The sequence below is a fragment of the Macrotis lagotis genome, chromosome 2, assembly GCF_037893015.1.
Source record: "Macrotis lagotis isolate mMagLag1 chromosome 2, bilby.v1.9.chrom.fasta, whole genome shotgun sequence".
Lineage (NCBI taxonomy): Eukaryota > Metazoa > Chordata > Mammalia > Peramelemorphia > Peramelidae > Macrotis > Macrotis lagotis.
Genome location: NC_133659.1, coordinates 69,490,003 through 69,508,159, shown reverse-complemented (window position 1 = coordinate 69,508,159; position 18,157 = coordinate 69,490,003). Strand labels below are relative to the sequence as shown.

At 34.2% G+C, this 18,157-nt stretch overlaps 1 protein-coding gene across 6 annotated transcripts in view; it reads left to right on the top strand.

Moving 5' to 3' along the window:
• COP1 (COP1 E3 ubiquitin ligase) overlaps nt 1–18,157 on the top strand; it is a 306,374-nt gene that overhangs the window by 124,461 nt on the left and 163,756 nt on the right. For all 6 annotated transcript variants that reach the window (XM_074222102.1, XM_074222097.1, XM_074222096.1 and 3 more), the window contains one exon: nt 202–316. In XM_074222102.1, the coding sequence (XP_074078203.1) occupies nt 202–316 (115 nt within the window). The remainder of the gene's footprint in view (nt 1–201; nt 317–18,157) is intronic.

Sequence of the window (18,157 nt, the reverse complement as noted above, 5' to 3'; positions counted from 1 at the left end):
GAATTTGACATTTTTAATGAATAAAGCACAATACTTGGTAAATATATTATAAAAGTCAATAATAAATCTGTGGTAATTACTTTTTTATTTTAAAATTCAAATATAAGGATGAATTTAAAAATAGTAGAATATAAGCAAAACTGGCTAATGTAGTTTTCTTCATATTCTAAATAAATCTGTCCTTTGTCATCCCCTTTTCAGACAAAGAAGCAGCCTTGGTACAACAGCACATTAGCATCAAGACGGAAACGCCTCACTGCTCATTTTGAGGATTTAGAGCAGTGCTACTTTTCTACAAGGATGTCTCGGGTCTCAGGTACATCCATTTGTGCCCTAAAATATCAGTGACTAAGGGTTAAATGAACTTTTTCAGTTTTGTTAAGCTTGTTTTATTGAAAGAATACTCCCTCTGGTTAGGGATGGAAAAACTTTAGTTTAAATTATATTTGTGATGTAAACCAGACAGTAACTTCAAATAGGTAGTTTTTTAGAAAGTCTTAATTGGATGAAGGTAGCACCTATCTTCCATTTTCTAGGAAGAGAAGAATTTCAATAGGCATGAATCATTAATGAGCAAGCATTTATTAAATTCTTATTAATACCGAGTACTTGGGAATAGATGAAAAATTAGAGTTCTTCAGGGATGGAGTATTACACAGAGATTAGAGAAGATTCTAGGAAAAAGTAATTTGAAATAAGATTGGAAAGGTAGACAAGATTTTGGGGGGAAATTTCTAGCTTTTACAAGCAAACTGCTGAATATAAAAAGAAAGTGATAATAACAAGTGAGCCCTACAAAAATAGAATTCCTTTATTGTTATTGAAGATGTAGCATCACCTTTGATTTGGGTTAAAATCTTACCTTCTGACAATAAGTCATGGGACTATGTGCAGGTCACTTAACTGTATTGAGCCCACTCTCTTCATCTGTAAAAAATGAAAAGAATATGATGTCCAGCTCTAAATATATTTAATATATTCAGGATACTGAAATCCTCATCCATAATAATTATTATTTTGGACTGGAGTTTCTGGATAAATTCTGCCTGCTATTTTGTCAAGTTATTGAAATGACATTAAATTTTCTTTTGAGAAATTCATTTTAAAAATCTTTAAAACATCCTAGGATATGACTATTATGAATGTAGGAATAGGCAGAATGATAGAATGAAGTGGCATCAAACTCAAATAGAAATGCCACCTACACTGATTCTGAAGATTCCAGTGGACTGCATTTTGATTTGAAAATGACATATGAGCATTATCTGTGTTCTATTTTCTTAATACTTATTCTGTTAAATATTTCTCAATTACATTTTAATTTGATTTGAAATGAGACTTGTGTTTGACAACTCAAGTGGAATGAATAAAGAGCCAGCCCCAGAGTCAAGAAAACTCAGGTTTAGATTCCATCTCTTGCTCATTATTGTGTGTAACCTAGTGAGCAAGTTACTTAATTTCTCAGTCCCTTAGATGATTTTTTAAAATACATTTTTGTGTTTTGTTTTATTTTTTCTGATTACATATAAAGATCATTCTCAGCATTCATTTTTTGTAAGGTTATGTTACACATTGTTCTCTTTCCCTTCCTTTTCTCCCCCTAACCAAGTAAGCGAGTAATCTGATAAAGGTTATACATGTACAAACATAGTTATGTTGTAAAAGAATAATAAGAACAAAAGGAAAAAAAGTATGAGAAACAAAAAAAAAATTATACAAAGTGCAAATTGTATGCTTTGGTCTTCATTTAGATTCCATAGTTTTTTCTCTGAATATGACTGACATTTCATCACAAGTCTTTTTTGAATTATCTTTGATAGTGAATTGTTAAGAAGAGCCAAGTTATTGTTTATCATCACAGAATGTTGCTGTTACTGTGTATAGTGTTCTCCTGGTTCTGCTCACTTCTCTTAGCATCAGTTATTGTAAGTCTTTCCAGGTTTTTCTGAAATCCAACTGCTCATGATTTCTTATAAAACGTAGTATTCTATCATATATATTCATATATCACAACTTGTTCAGCCAGTCAACATCCCCTCAGTTTATAATTCTTTGACACCAGAAAGAGCTGCCATAAAAAAATTTTTGTACATGTGAGTCCTTTTCCCTTTTTTCTTGTATCTCTTTGGGATACAGACTCAGTAGTGATATTGTTGGATCAAAGGGCACACTCAGTTTTATTGTCATTTGAACATTGTTGCAGCTAACTCTCCAGAATGCTTGGATCATTTCACAACTATGCCAACAATATATTAGTGTTTCAGTTTTCCCATATCCTCTCCAACATCTGTCATTTTCCTTTTCGGTCATATTAGACATTATGCTAGCTGTGAGGTGTTAACTCAGAGTTGTTATAAGATGCATTTCTCTAATTAATAGTGATTTAGAACTTTTTTTAAATGACTGTACATAACTTTAATTTTTTCACCTGAAAACTGATTATTCATATTCTTTGACCATTTATCAAATGGAGAATGATTAGTATTCTTACAAATTTGTTTTTAATGCAAAAATTTTATTTTTTAAAATTTTGTAAAGGTTTTATTGATTTTCAATTTTACAAATTTTGCCCCAATCTTGCTTCACCCCCCCCAGTAGGCAGTTTGTTAGTCTTTACATCATTCCCATAGTATTCATTGATCTAAGTTGAATGTGATGAGAGAGAAATCATATCCTTAAGGAAGAAACATACAATATGAGATATAGCAGAATTACATAATAAGACAATTTTTAAAAATTAAATTAAAGGTATGTAGAAAGTCTTTGGTCTTCGTTCAAACTCTACAATTCTTTCTCAGGATACAGATGGCATTATCCATCGCAGATGTCCCAAAATTTATGCCTAATTGTTGCCTTGTTGGTATGAGCAAGTCCATTAAGATTGGATCAGTGGAATAGCCTAGGTGCAATAGTAGGAAATGATTATAGTTATCTGCTGTTTGATAAACCCAAAGAGTCCAACTATTGGGATAAAAACTCTCTCTTTGATAAAAACTGCTGAGAAAATTGGAAGTTTGTATGGAAGAAACCTCACACCCTGTACCAAGATAAGATCAAAATGGATAGGGGATCTAGACATAAAAATCAATATTATAAGAAAACTTGAAGATCAAGAAATAGTTTACCTGTCAGATCTATGGAAAGGGAAGCAATTTATGACCAAGGAAGAGATGGGGAACATCATTAAAAACAAACTAGATAATTTTGATTACATTAAATATTCTTTCAAATTTGACTCTATTCTCTCCATAATATTTGAGAATTGAGGCTTTTAACAGACATACTGGCTATAAAAATTGTTTCAAAGTTTTCTGTTTTGCCTTTCTGCTTTAGTTTTGTTTGTGTAAAACTTTTTTAATTTAATATGATCAAAATTACACTTTATAAAGTTCTCTGTCTCTTGTTTGGTTATAAATTTTTCCCCTATAGATTTGACAGATAAATTGTTTTTGTTTTCCCAATTGGCTTATGACAACACCTTTTATATAAACCATGCATCTATTTTGACTAACTTGATATAAGGTATGTTTTCCCAACAGACATATGCCACAATTTGTTCAGCCATTCCCCAGTTGATGGACATCCACACAGTTTCCAATTCTTTGCCACCACAAACAGGGCTGCTATGAATATTTTGTACAAGTGATGTTTTTACCTTTTTTCATCATCTCTTCAGGGTAATGGTATTGCTGGATCAAAAAGTTGTGTTCTTTTGACAAAAACTGAAGTCTTTGGTTTTATCAAACTTAGATACTATCTATATATTTCACTGATCCACCACTGTTTCTTAGTCAATACCAAGTAGTTTTGATGTCTGCTTTATAATATAATTTTAGATCTGGTATGATTAGACCTTCTTTCTTTTTTGTTTTTTTTAAAGATTTTATTTATTTTGAGTTTTACAATTTTCCGACTAATCTTACTTTCCTCCCCCACCCCCCACAGAAGGCAGTTTACCAGTGTTTACATTGTTTCCATGGTATACATTGATCCAAATTGAATGTGATGAGAGAGAAATCATATCCTTAAGGAAGAAAAGTAAAGTTTAAGAGATAGATCAGACAATAAGATAATGTTTTTTTTTTTTTTTTCTAAATTAAAGGTAATAGTCCTTGGTCTTTGTCCAAACTCCACAGTTCTTTCTCTGGATACAGATGGTATTCCCCATTGCAGACAGCCCCAAATTGTCCCTGATTGATGCACTGATGGAATGAGCAAATCCATCAAGGTTGATCATCGCCTCCATGTTGCTCCTGGGGTGTACAGTGTTTTCCTGGTTCTGCTCATCTCATTCAGCATCAGCTCATGCAAATCCCTCCAGGCTTCCCTGAATTCCCATTCCTCCTGGTTTCTAATAGAACTAGTAGTGTTCCATAAAGTACACATGCCACAATTTGTTCAGCCATTCCCCAGTTGATGGACATCCACACAGTTTCCAATTCTTTGCCACCACAAACAGGGCTGCTATGAATATTTTGTACAAGTGATGTTTTTACCTTTTTTCATCATCTCTTCAGGGTAATGGTATTGCTGGATCAAAAAGTATGCACATTTTTGTTGCCCTTTGGGCATAGTTCCAAATTTCTTTCCAGAAAGGTTGAATGAGTTCACAGCTCCACCAACAATGTAATAGTGTCCTAGATTTCTCACAATCCTTCCAATAATGATCATTATCTTTTCTGGTCATATTGGCCAGTCTGAGAGGTGTGAGGTGGTATCTCAGAGATGTTTTGATTTTAATTTCTCTAATAATGATTTAGAGCAATTTTTCACATGACTACGGATTGCTTTGATCTCATCTGTAAATTGCCTTTGCATATCCTTTGACCATTTGTCAATTGGGGAATGTTTTTTTCTTTTTTAATTTTGACTCAGTTCTCTGTATATTTTAGAAATGAGTCCTTTGTCAGAACCATTAGTTGTAAAGATTGTTTCCCAATTTACTACATTTCTTTTTATCTTTGTTATGGTGGTTTTGTCTTGTGTAAAAGCTTTTTAATTTAATTTTATTAAAATCATGTAGTTTATTTTTAGTGATGTTCTCCATCTCTTCCTTGGTCATAAACTGCTTCCCTTTCCATAAATCTGACAGGCAAACTAGTCCTTGATCTTCTGGTTTGCTTATAATATTGTTTTTTTAATGACTAAATCCTGTATACATTTTGATCTTATCTTGGTATAGGTTGTGAGGTGTTGGTCTAATCCAAGTTTATTTCATACTAACTTCCAATTTTCCCAGCAGTTTTTATCGATGAGAGTTGTTATCCCAATAGCTAGACTCTTTGGGCTTTTTATATTATATTATTATTATACAGATTACTGTAATCGTTTCCTTATATTGCACCTAGTCTATTCCACTGGTCCACCACTCTATTTCTTAGCTAATACCAGACAGGTGTTTTTTGTTTTGTTTTGGTTTAGATTTTTCCAAGGCATTCCAGTTAAGTGACTTGCCCAAGGTCACAGAGCTAGGTAATTATTAAGTGTCTGAGGCTGGATTTGAACTCACTCCAGGGCCAGTGCTCATGCCACCTAACCACTCCAACCAGACAGTTTTGATGACTGATGCTTTATAATATAATTTTAGATCAGGTAGGGCACTTTGCCCTTTTTTTTTCATTGAATCACTGGAAATTCTTGACTTTTTATTTCTTCATATTGAATTTATTTTTTTTGGAATTTTGATTGGTAGGGCACTAAACAGGTAGTTTAGTTTTGGTAGAATTGTCATTTTTATTATAGTAGCTCAACCTATCCACGAGCAGTTGATGTTTGTCCAGTTATTTAAATCTGATTATATTTGTGTGAGAAGTGTTTTATAATTGTTTTCAAAAGGTTTCTGAGTCTGCCTTGGCAAATAAACTCCCAGGTGTTTTTTATTGTCTGAAGTTACTTGGAATGGGACTTCTCTTTCTAGTTCTTCCTGCTGCATCTTGCTAATCATATATAGAAAAGTTGAGGATTTATGAAGGTTTATTTTATATCCTGCAACTTTTCTAAAATTGCTAATTGTTTCCAGTAGGGTTTTTTGATGATTTCTTGAGATTCTCTAGGTATACCATCATTTCATCTGCAAAAAAGTGAGAGTTTTGTGTCTTCCTTCCTAATTCTAATTCCTTCAATTTCTTTTTCTTCTCTAATTGCTGAAGCTAACATTTCTAATACAATATTGAATAGTAGTGGTGATAATGGACATCCTTGTTTCACCCCTGATCTTATTGGGAATGTCTCTAGCCTCTCCTCATTGAATATAATGCTTGTTGATGGTTTCATATAGATACTGTTTATTATTCTAAGGATCAATCGATTTGTTCCTATACTCTCTATTTTTTTTTAGTAGGAATGGGTGCTGTATTTTGTCAAAAGCTTTTTCAGTATCTATTAATATAATCATAATTTCTGATATGTTTCTTTTTGATATAATTATTATTGATATTATATTTGATATATACTTGATATAATTATTATTGATATCATTGATATAATAATTATTGATATAATTATACTAACAGTTTTCCTAATATTGAACCAACCCTCCATTCCTGGGATAAATCCTACTCGGTCAAAATGTATTATCTTAGTGATAACTTGTTGTAATAGTTTTACTAAGATTTTATTTAAGATTTTTGCATCTATATTCATCAGGGAGATAGGTCTATAATTTTCTTTCTTTGTTTTAACACTTTCTGGTTTAGGTATCAGCACCATATTGGTGTCATAGACAGACAGAGTTAGGCAGAGTTCTGTTTCCCCCTATTTTTCTAAAGACTTTATATAGAATTGGAACCAGTTGTTCCTTAAATATTTGATGGAATTCACTTGTGAATCCATCTGGCCTTGGAGATTTTTTCTTATCAAGTTCAATGATGGCTTGTTGAATTTCTTTTTCTGAGATAAGTTTGTTTAGGTATTATATATATATATGTAGTGTTGTTTAGGTATTTGGTGGTGAGTTCACCTTTTTCATTTATAGTTATTCAAATTGACCAGATGTTTATCAATTTTATTGGTTTTATCATAAAACCAACTCTTGGTTTTATTTATTATTTCAATAGGTTTTTTTGCTTTCAATTTTAATAATTTCTCCTTTAATTTTTAGAATTTCTAATTTGGTATTTAATTGGGGTCTTTAATTTTTCTTTCTCTAATTTTTAGAGGTGCATATTTTGTTCATTGATTTCCTCTTTGTCTAATTCATTAATGTGAGCATTTAAATATATAATATATCCCCTGACAGGCTGACTGGAATATATCCCATAGGTTTTGGTATGTTGTTTTCATTATTGTCATTATCTAGGTTAAAACAATTAATTCTTTCTATAATTTGTTGTTTGATCCATTCATTCTTTAAAATGAGGTTATTCAGTTTCCAATTAGTTCTGGGTCTATATCTCCTAAGCCCAATATTTCATATGATTTTTATTGCATTGTGTTCTGAGAAAGAAGTATTCACTATTTCTGCCTTTCTGCAATTTATTATTAGGTTTTTATGCCCTAGTACATATCAATTTTTGTATAAATGCTATGTATGCAGAAAAAAAGGTATATTCCTTCTTATCCCCATTGTTTGCTTCATAATTCTTTCATATCTAGGTTTTCTAGTAATCTGTTGACTTCCTTGACTTCTTTCTTGTTTATTTTAACTTTCAAATTATCTAAATCTCAGAGTGGGGGTTTGAGTTCTCCAACTAGTAGAGTTTTGCTGTCTACATCCTCCTGTAGTTCTTTCAGCTTCTCTTCTAAGAATTTGGATACTACCCCATTGGGTGCATATATACTTATTCAGTATTAAAATCACTTTATTGTCTGTGGTACCTTTTAGGAGGATATAGTTTCTTTCCTTCTCTTTTTTAATGTTATCTATTTCTGCAGCTGCTTTGAGATAAGGATTGCTAACCCCTGCTTTTTTACTTCAGCTGAAGGAAAATAAATTTTGCTTCAGCTTTTTACATTTACTCTATTCTCTACTTCAAATACGTTTCTTGTAAGCATCATATTTTGGGATTTTGTTTTTTAAATCCACTCTGCTATTCACTTATGTTTTAAGGGAGAGTTCATCCCATTCACATTCAAAGTTATAATTACTAACTCTTATTGCCCTCCATGCTCTCTTCCCTCTATTTGTATTCCCCCCTTTTTTTGCCTTTATCTGTATTCCCCAGTATTTTGTTTCTGAATACCCTACCTTCAGTGTGTTTGCCCTCCCATATCCACCCCCTCCCCTTTCTTACCCCTTTACCTTTTTTGCCTTTTTCCCTTCCCTTCCTTCTCTTAGTTACCCTTTTTTCTCCCCCTCCCTGTCTCCGCCCCCCCCTTTTAATACTTGAAAGGTTAGATGTTTTTTGAGTTGACTGAATATGTGTGTAAGTTAACTTTAAGCCAAGCCTGAGAGGAAGATTCAGTTGTTTCTCATCTCCTCCCTTCTTCCCCTCTATTACCTTAGGTCTTTTGTACCTCTTAATATAATGAAATTTGCCCCATTCAGTCCCCTCCTTCCTCCCATCTCCTTTCTGTCCTTTTTCAGGAGGAGGTGTTTTGAACTCATTCTGCGTCATAGAAAAGTCTGAGGATCCATCCTTTCTAAGTGTTTTCTATCTAATAGATATACAATTCTTGAGAGTTATTGGAGTCTTTCTCCCAAGTAGGGTTATAGCCAGTTTCATCCCATTGGATAGCAGTCTTATGGATAATTCATGAGTGTTCATCACCTCTGGCTAGAGTGTCCATCACATCTCTTTTGTTAGAGTTGCAATTCTCAGTAGTTATGAGAATCTTTTTCCCATGCTGGGATATAGCCAGTTTTGTCTTGTTGGATGGCAGGTTTTTCCTTTACTCCCCCCCCCTTCTTTTTTTTTTTGAACATTTCATGTGTCTCTTGAACCTCCTGTTTGATGTCCAAATTTTTCTATTTAGCTCTGGTCTTTTCATCAGAAATTTTTGGAATTCTTCCATTTCGTTCAGTGTCCATTTTTTCCCCCCTGAAAAAGAAGGTTCAGCGTTGCTGGATAGTAGATACTTTGCTGCATTCCAAGCTCCCTTCCTCTTTGAAATATCTCATTTCAGACCTTTCAATCCCTTAATGTTGATGCAGCCAGGTCCTGCATAATCCTTACTGTGGCTCCTTGGAATTTAAATTGTTTCTTTCTGGCTGCTTGGAGGATTTTCTCTTTTATCTGATATTTCTGGAATTTGGCCACAAAGTTCCTTGGTGTTGTCATTTTAGGATCTCTTTCAGGAGGGGAGCAATGTATTCTTTCAATAACTTTTTTGCCCTCTGATTCCATGGTATTAGGGCAGTTTTCCATCACTAGATCCTTTAATATTATGTCCAGTCTTTCTTTATCTTCAGTGTTTTTTGGAAGGCCAATAATTCTCAGGTTGTCCCTCCTTAATCTATTCTCAAGGTCAGTGGTTTTGCTGTTGAGGTATTTTACATTTGCTTCTATTTTTTTTCTATTTTTTTGGTTTTGTTTAACAGGCTCTTGCTGTCTCATGAAGTTAGTAGTTTCCACAGACTCCATTCTTTTTTTTAGAGAGTAGTTTTCTTCATTTACCTTATGCAACTCCTTTTCCAATTGTTCAATTCTTTTTTTGAAAGAGGATTCCATTTGACCAATTGAGTTTTTGAGAGAATTATTTTCTTTTTGCATTTGCCCAATTGAGTTTCTGAGTTATTCTCATTTTGTATTTGTCCAATTGTATTTTCCAATGATTTGTTTTCTTATTGTAAGGTGTTAATCTTCTCTTGGGTTTCTTTTCCCAATTTTTCCAATTGATTTTTAAACTCCTTCCTTATTTCTTCAAGGAAGTCTTTCTGTGCTGGAAACTAGATTATATTTTCCTCAGAGGTGCTGGGTCTCTCTGAGTTAGGGTCTTTTCCTTCCAGGAATTTTTCTGTGGATCCACCTTTCCGCTGACCTTTGTTCCTTTTGCTAAGACCTTGAGTTAGGGAGGGGCTCATTCACAGAGGTTTGGTGTTGGGATCCCTTGAGGATTTACTGCTTTACTCACTGAGTGTAATATCTCCAGCTGGCTAGTAGAGGGTGTTGGTTGCTTTCTCTGGAGTGTCTGTGACCTTGATTGAGGCATTCTCCTTTGACCTGGAGGGAGTGATTGAAGCTGTTAAATACTTTTGTCTTAAATTAGTTGTGGGCTATACCCTGGGTTGAGGTCATCACTCCTCCTATTGTCAGCTGAGGTGGTTCTTCTGCTCACACACCTGTGCCTGGGGTAGAGGGTCTGTATTTGTGTTTGTTCTGGGAAGAGACTGCAGTGGAAATAGAGGTGTGGACTTGGGATGATGTCCACTGCTCTCCTGCACAGGAACTCTCCCCCCCAGCCCTGTTGGAAAGCTCCAGATGGTCAGTGCCAACACCAATGTCTCTATTCCGTAGTTGACTCAAGCCCCAGCTGTTGACCACGTTCTAGGCTCGCAGCTTATCAAGGAGGTCAGGTTCTCAGTCCCTTAGCCTCCTGGGCTCCAACCCTGCTAATCAGGCTAATCCTCAGTTAATCCAGACTTCCAGGCTCTCCCAGGTCTCATGCTCCAGGCAGAGTCCACCCTCTGTATCTGGACTCATCCATTATTATGGAAGACAAATCCTGAGGTAGATGTGCCCATTTTTCCTGGCTTTTCTTTCTGGGTTTTGTTGATCAGATTTCTGTTAAGAGGTTTGCTTCGTATTATATATGGGGAAAGATCATGAGGTTTTAGAACTGTGCCTGTCTTCTCTCTGCCAACTTGGGCCCCAGTCCATATTTCTTTGCATTTTCCCCTTGATATTCTTGACTTTTTGTTCCTCTGTTTGAATTGTATTATTTTTTTTCTAGCTCTATATAATAATTTTTTACTAGTTTATTGGTATACCATTAAAAAAGTAAATTAATTTAGGTCTAATTACCATTTTATTATATTAGCTTGGCCTACTCATGAGCAATCAATATTTTTTTACCAGATCCATCTCTGTGACAAGCTGTGTTGGGCACACCCAGATATTTTACCTGGAATCACAGATTTGAAAAAGGGAGTGTCTATCTTTCTGTCTCTCCAAATCCTTGCTCTAACTGTGAACCAGTGACTGTTTTGCCTGAATCCATATTTCCCTAAACTCTCTCCAGGGATGAAGACAAGGCCTTATTTTGTGTAAACTCTTCTCTGTGTCCCTAAATGGTGCATCTGTCAGTATTAACAGCACAGGTACAACTAAAAGAAGACTATACCTTATTCAGTGATTGGATTTAATTTGGATTGTTCTCAAAATAGACAATTTATATTCTCTGGTTTATAGAAGTTCTTTTTTTTTTCTTTCAACAGATTTGCCTCAAACAGGAAATATCATAAACTTGTACTTGAGTTTAGAAATTTATCTTACCCTATAGGGAAGGAGGAGGGGAAGGAGAAAGAAAAGACAAGGGGACCACTGGATGGGAGGTTAGATTGGTGGAGATGGTGAAAAAGGTGAAAGGAGAGACAAAAGTACAGATGTGGGAAAAATAGAATGGAGGAAATACACATTTAGTAATCATAACTGCATGTGCATGGAATAAACTCTCCCATTAAATCGAAGCAGACAGCAGAGTTGATTAAAAACCAGAATTCTGCAGTATGTTGTTTACAAGATACACATTTGAAGTGGAGAGAGACATACAAAGTAAAGATACAAGACTGGAGAAGACTATTTTATGCTCCAACTGAAGTAAAATAAACAGGGATAGCAATCATTGTATTCCTGAGAATAGCTGTGCTCATTGTATAATATTGTTGTTCCTTTGTACAGTCTACTCCTGGTTCTGCTCATTTCATTTGTGGTAGTACATATAACTCTTTCCAGGTTTTTTCAAAGCATCCTTAGAATGCAATTACATTTCATCATAATCATATTTCTCCACTTGTTTAGCCATTTCTCATTTGATGGACATCTCCTCAGTATTTTAATTCTTTATTACTAAAAAAAAATTGTACATTTAGGCCTCCTTCTCCTTTTTATTCTCTGGAATACAGACCTACAAACAGTAGTATTAATGGGTCAAAGGACACAGTTTTTCAGCCCTGGTTAAATCAGTTCACAGCCTTACCAAACAGTGCTTTTTTAGTGTTCCAAATCTCCCACATCCCTTTCAATATTTATTTTAATTTCCTGTCATACTAGCCAAACTCTATTTTTGGTCATGACTTTAAGGTAGCCAAGTGATTTTTAAATCATCTCTCCTGGATCTATTTTCCAGGTCAGTTGTTTTACCAATGTGATAGTTCATGTTTTCTTCTATTTTTTTCATTTTTTTGATATTTTTGTTATTGTGGTTTCTTGACATCTCATGGAGTTATTAACTCACATTTGTCCATCAATTGTTTTCTTCAGTGAACTTTTCTACCTTCGTTTCCATTTGGCCAATTTCAATTTTTAAGGAATTTTTTCCTTCAGTGAAATTTTTTCTGTAATTTTTGTAAGACAGTGGGGTGAAGTGACTTACATAGTTGGGTTAATTATTAAGTATCTAAGACCAGATTTGAACTCTGGTCCTCCTGACTCTAGGACCAGTGCTTGATTCATTGTGCCACCTAGCTGCCCCCTTCAGTGAATTTTTTATGTGTTTTTTTGTGACAAATTCCGCTTTTTTAAGGAGTTCTTCCTCTACAGTGAAGTTTTGTATTTATTTTTTTTTCCTTTTGGTTTTTAAAAATTCTTATCTTCATTGGATTTTTGTGCCTCTTTTCACCATTTGGGATAGTCTGTTTTTTAAGGTGTTATTTGTGTTACTATCAGTATTTGTGTGTGTGTGTGTGTGTGTGTGTGTGTGCCTAATTTATCAATTTGTTTTCTTGCTCTTGCTGTCATTCATTTTCCCAATTTTTCTTCTCCATGCCTTGCTTAATTTTGAAAATCTTTTTGCACTCTTCCCAAAATTCCTTTGGGGTCTGAGATCGATTTGCATTTTTCTTTTAGGCTTTGGATATGTCAGTTTTAATTTTGTTTTGTTTTTCTGACTTTTCACTTTTTCTTCCTCATAATAGTAACTTTATATTATCAGGTCCTTTTTGTTGTTCTCTCATTATGCTAGCCTTTTTTTTTTTTTCGACTTTTAACTTTATGTTAAAGTTGTACTCTATTCCTGAGGTTTTGAATATACAGCCTAGGCTTCAGATTTTTTGTAGTGGTGTTTTCAGAGCTTGTTTTGGAGTCTGTAAATTTTCAGTTCTTTCAACATGGTTTTGATTTAAGGAGAGATAAGGTGACTACTCTCTTGTTCTGTGCTATGTTCAGTGATTGGCCGCAAGCACTGTTTTCTGCCCTGAAACTGTGATCTGAATCCACTGTCTGTTTTGTTAGTATTTCTCTTTGCCTTGGGACTTTGACCTAGAACTGCTTATGGACAATGCAGTAGAGTTCTGCATTCAGTGCCAGTAAAGGTTTCCTTATTATTTCCTTCTGAATAGTTGCTAGACTCCCTTAGATTCTGTGGGGTGAGAGCTTCAGAAAATGCCACTCATTCAATACTCATCCTTCACTTCCAACACCAGCCAATAGCTTACCACAGTTTGCAGTGCAGACTGCCTTTCTTGCCAACCTTCTATGTTTTGTTCAACTGGAAAATTGTTTCACCCTTTGCTCCAAAATTGACTTCAAGGCATTATTTTAAAATTGTTTAGAGTGGAATTGAGAAGAACTCAGGCTACTCCACTTTTCCCCTGCCATTTTGATTCCGCCTTTTATTGCCCTTTTTTGGATGATTTTCTATTTTTGTTATAGAGATTTTTTTGAACCACTAATGCTTTAACATTATGTTATATGGTCTAAAATTAATTTTGAGTTCTTTCTTTAAAGACTGTTTATTGAATTTAATTATTATTGCATTGTAATTAGTAAATGATGCATTTGTGTTTATTTTCTACATTTTTTTATTGAGTTGTTTATGTCTGAACACATGGTTGTCTGGTTGTTGAAATATTCCATTCAGGTCTTTAACTAATTTGTTGTTCATCTTTTGATGAGATTTATCTAAGCCTGAACTTAAGGATCCTGACTATTATAGTTTTTTACTATTCATATCTCTGTAATGCAATAAATGTTTCCTTTAGGTGTTGAGATATTTATTCTGCTAGTTACACATATATTATCCTTTGTTATTTATTCATTTATATATGGTACCTTCAAGCATAATATGATTTTCTTCCTCTTCACTTTTTATCTTAGCTGTATTTACTATAGTCTTGTCTGAAATTATGATTGCTGAATTTGATTTTTGGTGTTCAGTTCAAGCATAATAGATTTAGTTGCATCCCTTCACTTTAATTCTCTGTGAATCTTTGTGTTTCAAATGTATTTTTGGAAACAACATTTTGTCATATTCTGTTTTCAAGTCTTCAAAGATATATTTATTAAATATGTACATCTCTTATCTTGTCCTCTAATTTTGAGCTCTGTCTTTGTTTCTTTATCTTTCTTATGAAGTCGTAAAAGAGTTCATTTAACATTTGTAATCTATAAGTATAAAAAAACCCTGTATTTCCTTTGCTCCAGATCTTTTCTTGCCCTTGCTCTTCCCTGATGCAAGATATTTATTCTTTCCTTATTTTGATTTTTATCCTTGTATTATGTTTCTCCCTCCAACTTAGGAATTTGTTTTGTTTATGACTATTCCCCTACCTATTAGGCTTCCCTTCTTAGGACCCATCTTTTCCTCATTTTTATCATTTTATCTTCCTATTTTCCTTTTGAGTTTAATATATTTCTGTTCTGAGATTTATACCACTTTTATCCTATCTTCTTCTGTTCAACAATGATCTCTTTTGAATAGAAAAGGAAAATAATAAAAGTTGGGAATCTCTACTGTTTCTCTTTTATTTATTATCATCCTATCCAACCTGACTTGTTTCTTATTCCTTCTTTAATCTATCCCTTCTCTCCAGTAGAGATTTAATAACATTTTGAATAGTATCAAAACCTTTATTTCTCCCCTTTGGTGTTCCTTGTCAGTCTTGACTCATTTGGAACTTTAGGTGTCCTGACATTCTTAAAGGCCTTTGTTGTGCTTTTTATTGATTTTCTTTTACTTGCTATTATTTTTATATTTTAATATATCTTTTTTAAAGATATGTTAGTCATTGACTCCATTTACATAGTCAGTGCTTTTTTTTTAGATGATTCTCTATTTTTTAAATTGGAATTGTTTTCTTTTTGTTTTTTGGATTTCACTTTTGAAAGCTTTTCTTGATAACTGGAAGTGATCATACCTTCTCTTTTGATGTTTATTATTCTACTCTTGACTTCTTTTCTCTGTTATCATTTCTACGATTTTAATATTCCATTTCTCTAAAGCTTCCCACTTTTCCATCTGATCACTTAAGTCCCTTTTATTTCTGAAATTTAGATCCAGGAAAGTTCTTTTCTTTCATCTTTTGAAGGATAAAATTCTCATCAAAGGAAATCTCATTATAGGTCTTTTACTTAAAAGGAGAGAGTTCTAGAAGTAGTCCAAATAATTGAAGTTCCTCATTGTTAATAAAAATGTGTTTTTATTTATATGAGAGACATTATATCATAGTTGATAAATGGTGTACCTGGAGGAGGAAATACCTGAATTCAAGTCTTGTCTCTGACACTAGTTGATTATTGTCTGCTTAAGCTTTTGAACTCTCATTTCCTCAAAGTTAAACAGTGATGATAATAATTGCAGTTCTTGCTTCATAGGATTTTTATGGGACTTAAATTGTCTATATGGAATTTTAAAACATTTTTGTTTTTCATTGTTTGGTCTGTTGTTGCTAGTTGTTCAGTTACAATACAACTCTTCGTTACCCCATGGACTATAGTATGCCAGTGCTGTCTGTTGGGTTTTCTTGGCAAAGATACTGGAGTAATTTGCCGTTTTTTTCTCTAGTGGATTAAAGGAAACAGGTTAAATGACTTACCCTGGCTCACAAGGTTGTGTCTTGAAAATCTTAAGGGGCTAATCATTGTTATCATTATTGTTATCATTCTTTTTATCTTCATTGTTATGGGGCTGAATTGAAAATTATCCCTTAATTTGAAAATGTTCTTTCCTTAGCTACTTAGTGGTTAGGGTTTATTAAAAGTTAATGATATCCTGTCTCTTTCATTGTCTTCCTTTTGAATTTGTATCTTCAGTACTTAGCATATAATAGATGCTGAATTAATGCCTGTTGACTGACTGATTAGTGCATTACTTTAGGGTTAATCATTTCTGTGAAAGAATATTATGTACCTATAATGTAAATTAAGAGACATGCTATTAAGAAATACATCATCACCCATAGTTCTTTCTGGGAAGCTAAAGAAAACATTTGCTTCATCTTCAAAAACTGCAAATAACTTCATTAATAGCTTATAAGGAAGCAGCTAGGTGGTGCAGTATAGAACTTGGAGTCAAGAGAACCTGAGTTCAAATATGACCTCAGGCACTTAATATTTGCTAGCTGTGTGACCTTGAGCAAGTCACTTTCTTCTTCTGTGCCAAGCATTATTCTAAGTGTTGAATGATCAGGAAGGACCAAAGCCCTTGCCCTAGAGGAATTTACTTTCTAGTGGTGTAAGACATCATACCTGATACTGTTTTACAAAGAAAGTGAAAAAAAAATTCCCATTCCCCATGAGGAGCTCATATTGTAATGAGAGATAAAGGCAATGTGCACATAAATATGTGCATATAAATTCTGTGCAGAGAAGGGGAAGCAAACCCTAGAGAGAAAATGCTCCAATATTTGGGAAGGTGAGCCCCAGAAAAAGTCTCCTGTAGAAGACATTTAAGTTGAGGAGGTGAGAATGTTGGGGCAGCTGCTCCAAAGGTGCAATGGCAGTCAGTTAAGAGGTTGGAGTTGGATGTTGGATGCTGAGGCTACAAAGAGAGATAAAAGACTGTCCCAATTATTAGGAACCTCCCAGGCTACTGGGGGAAACAATATGCGTGCAAACAATTATCAGTTTTGCCTATGAGGAATCACTGTTCAGACTCGGGAAAGCATGGGTAGAAATAAAACAAAAATTTATTAGCAAGACAAGGGGCGGGGGGGGGGGGGGGAGGGAGGGAGGGAGGGGGAGAGAGAGAGAGAGAGAGAGAGAGAGAGAGAGAGAGAGAGAGAGAGAGAGAATGAGAGAATATGAAGGACAAGTATCACTAATAGGAAGGGGAAACAGACCCACATCTACAAAAAATATTTATAGTAAGTAGCTCCTTTTGTAGTGGCAAAGAACTGAAAATTGAGAAGATGCCTCAATTGGGGAATGGCTAAAGAAATTATGGTACATGAACCTGAAATCATGAGCAGCTGGACTCCAGAAAAGCTTGGAAAGACTTACATTAACAGTGGTTGAGTGAATTGAGCAGAAGTAGGAGAGCATTGTATACAAAACAGCAACATTGTGAGATGATCAATTATGGGCACAACTCCTCTCAGCAGTTTAGTGATCAAAGACAAATCCTAACAGACCTCTTAGGGAAAATACCATCCACATACAGACAAAAAATCCCCCAAAACTATGGAGTTTGAATGCAATGCAAAGCATACTGTGTTCACTTTTCAAAATTTCTTTTGTTTTATCTGTCTTATGTTTGTTGAAGCTCAAAAGTTTGCAAAATTTTGAATATTGAAAACTATCTTTGAATATAATTTAAAAAGATGATTTTAGGGGCGGCTAGGTGGCTTAGTGGATAAAGCACCAGCCTTGGAGTCAGGAGTACCTGGGTTCAAATCTGGTCTCAGACACTTAATAATGGCCTAGCTGTGTGGCCTTGGGCAAGCCACTTAACCCCATTTGCCTTGCAAAAAAACCTAAAAAAAAAAGAGATGATTTTAGGTAACAAAAAAAAAAAGCAAAAGAAAAATAATGAATTCCATTTTTGTGCTCCTTGAGTATATTCCCGAGGACCCTAAATTTCTAGGATTCAGACTGTTAACTTAAAAAGCTTCATATTAACATTGTCTGTGTTCTTTTGTAGTTTTATTTATTAACTATATTATATTTAATTGTACTCTGGTTGAACTGCACTCATCTAGTGTGTTGAGTACACATGGTTGATTTTTCTGAATTATACAACTGTCTGTCTAAGTCATTCTTTTCTGGTCTTGTACACTGATTACTACTCTTGCATAATTTCATAAATAGATATCCATCTTTTTTCCTAAGGACTTAATCCAAAA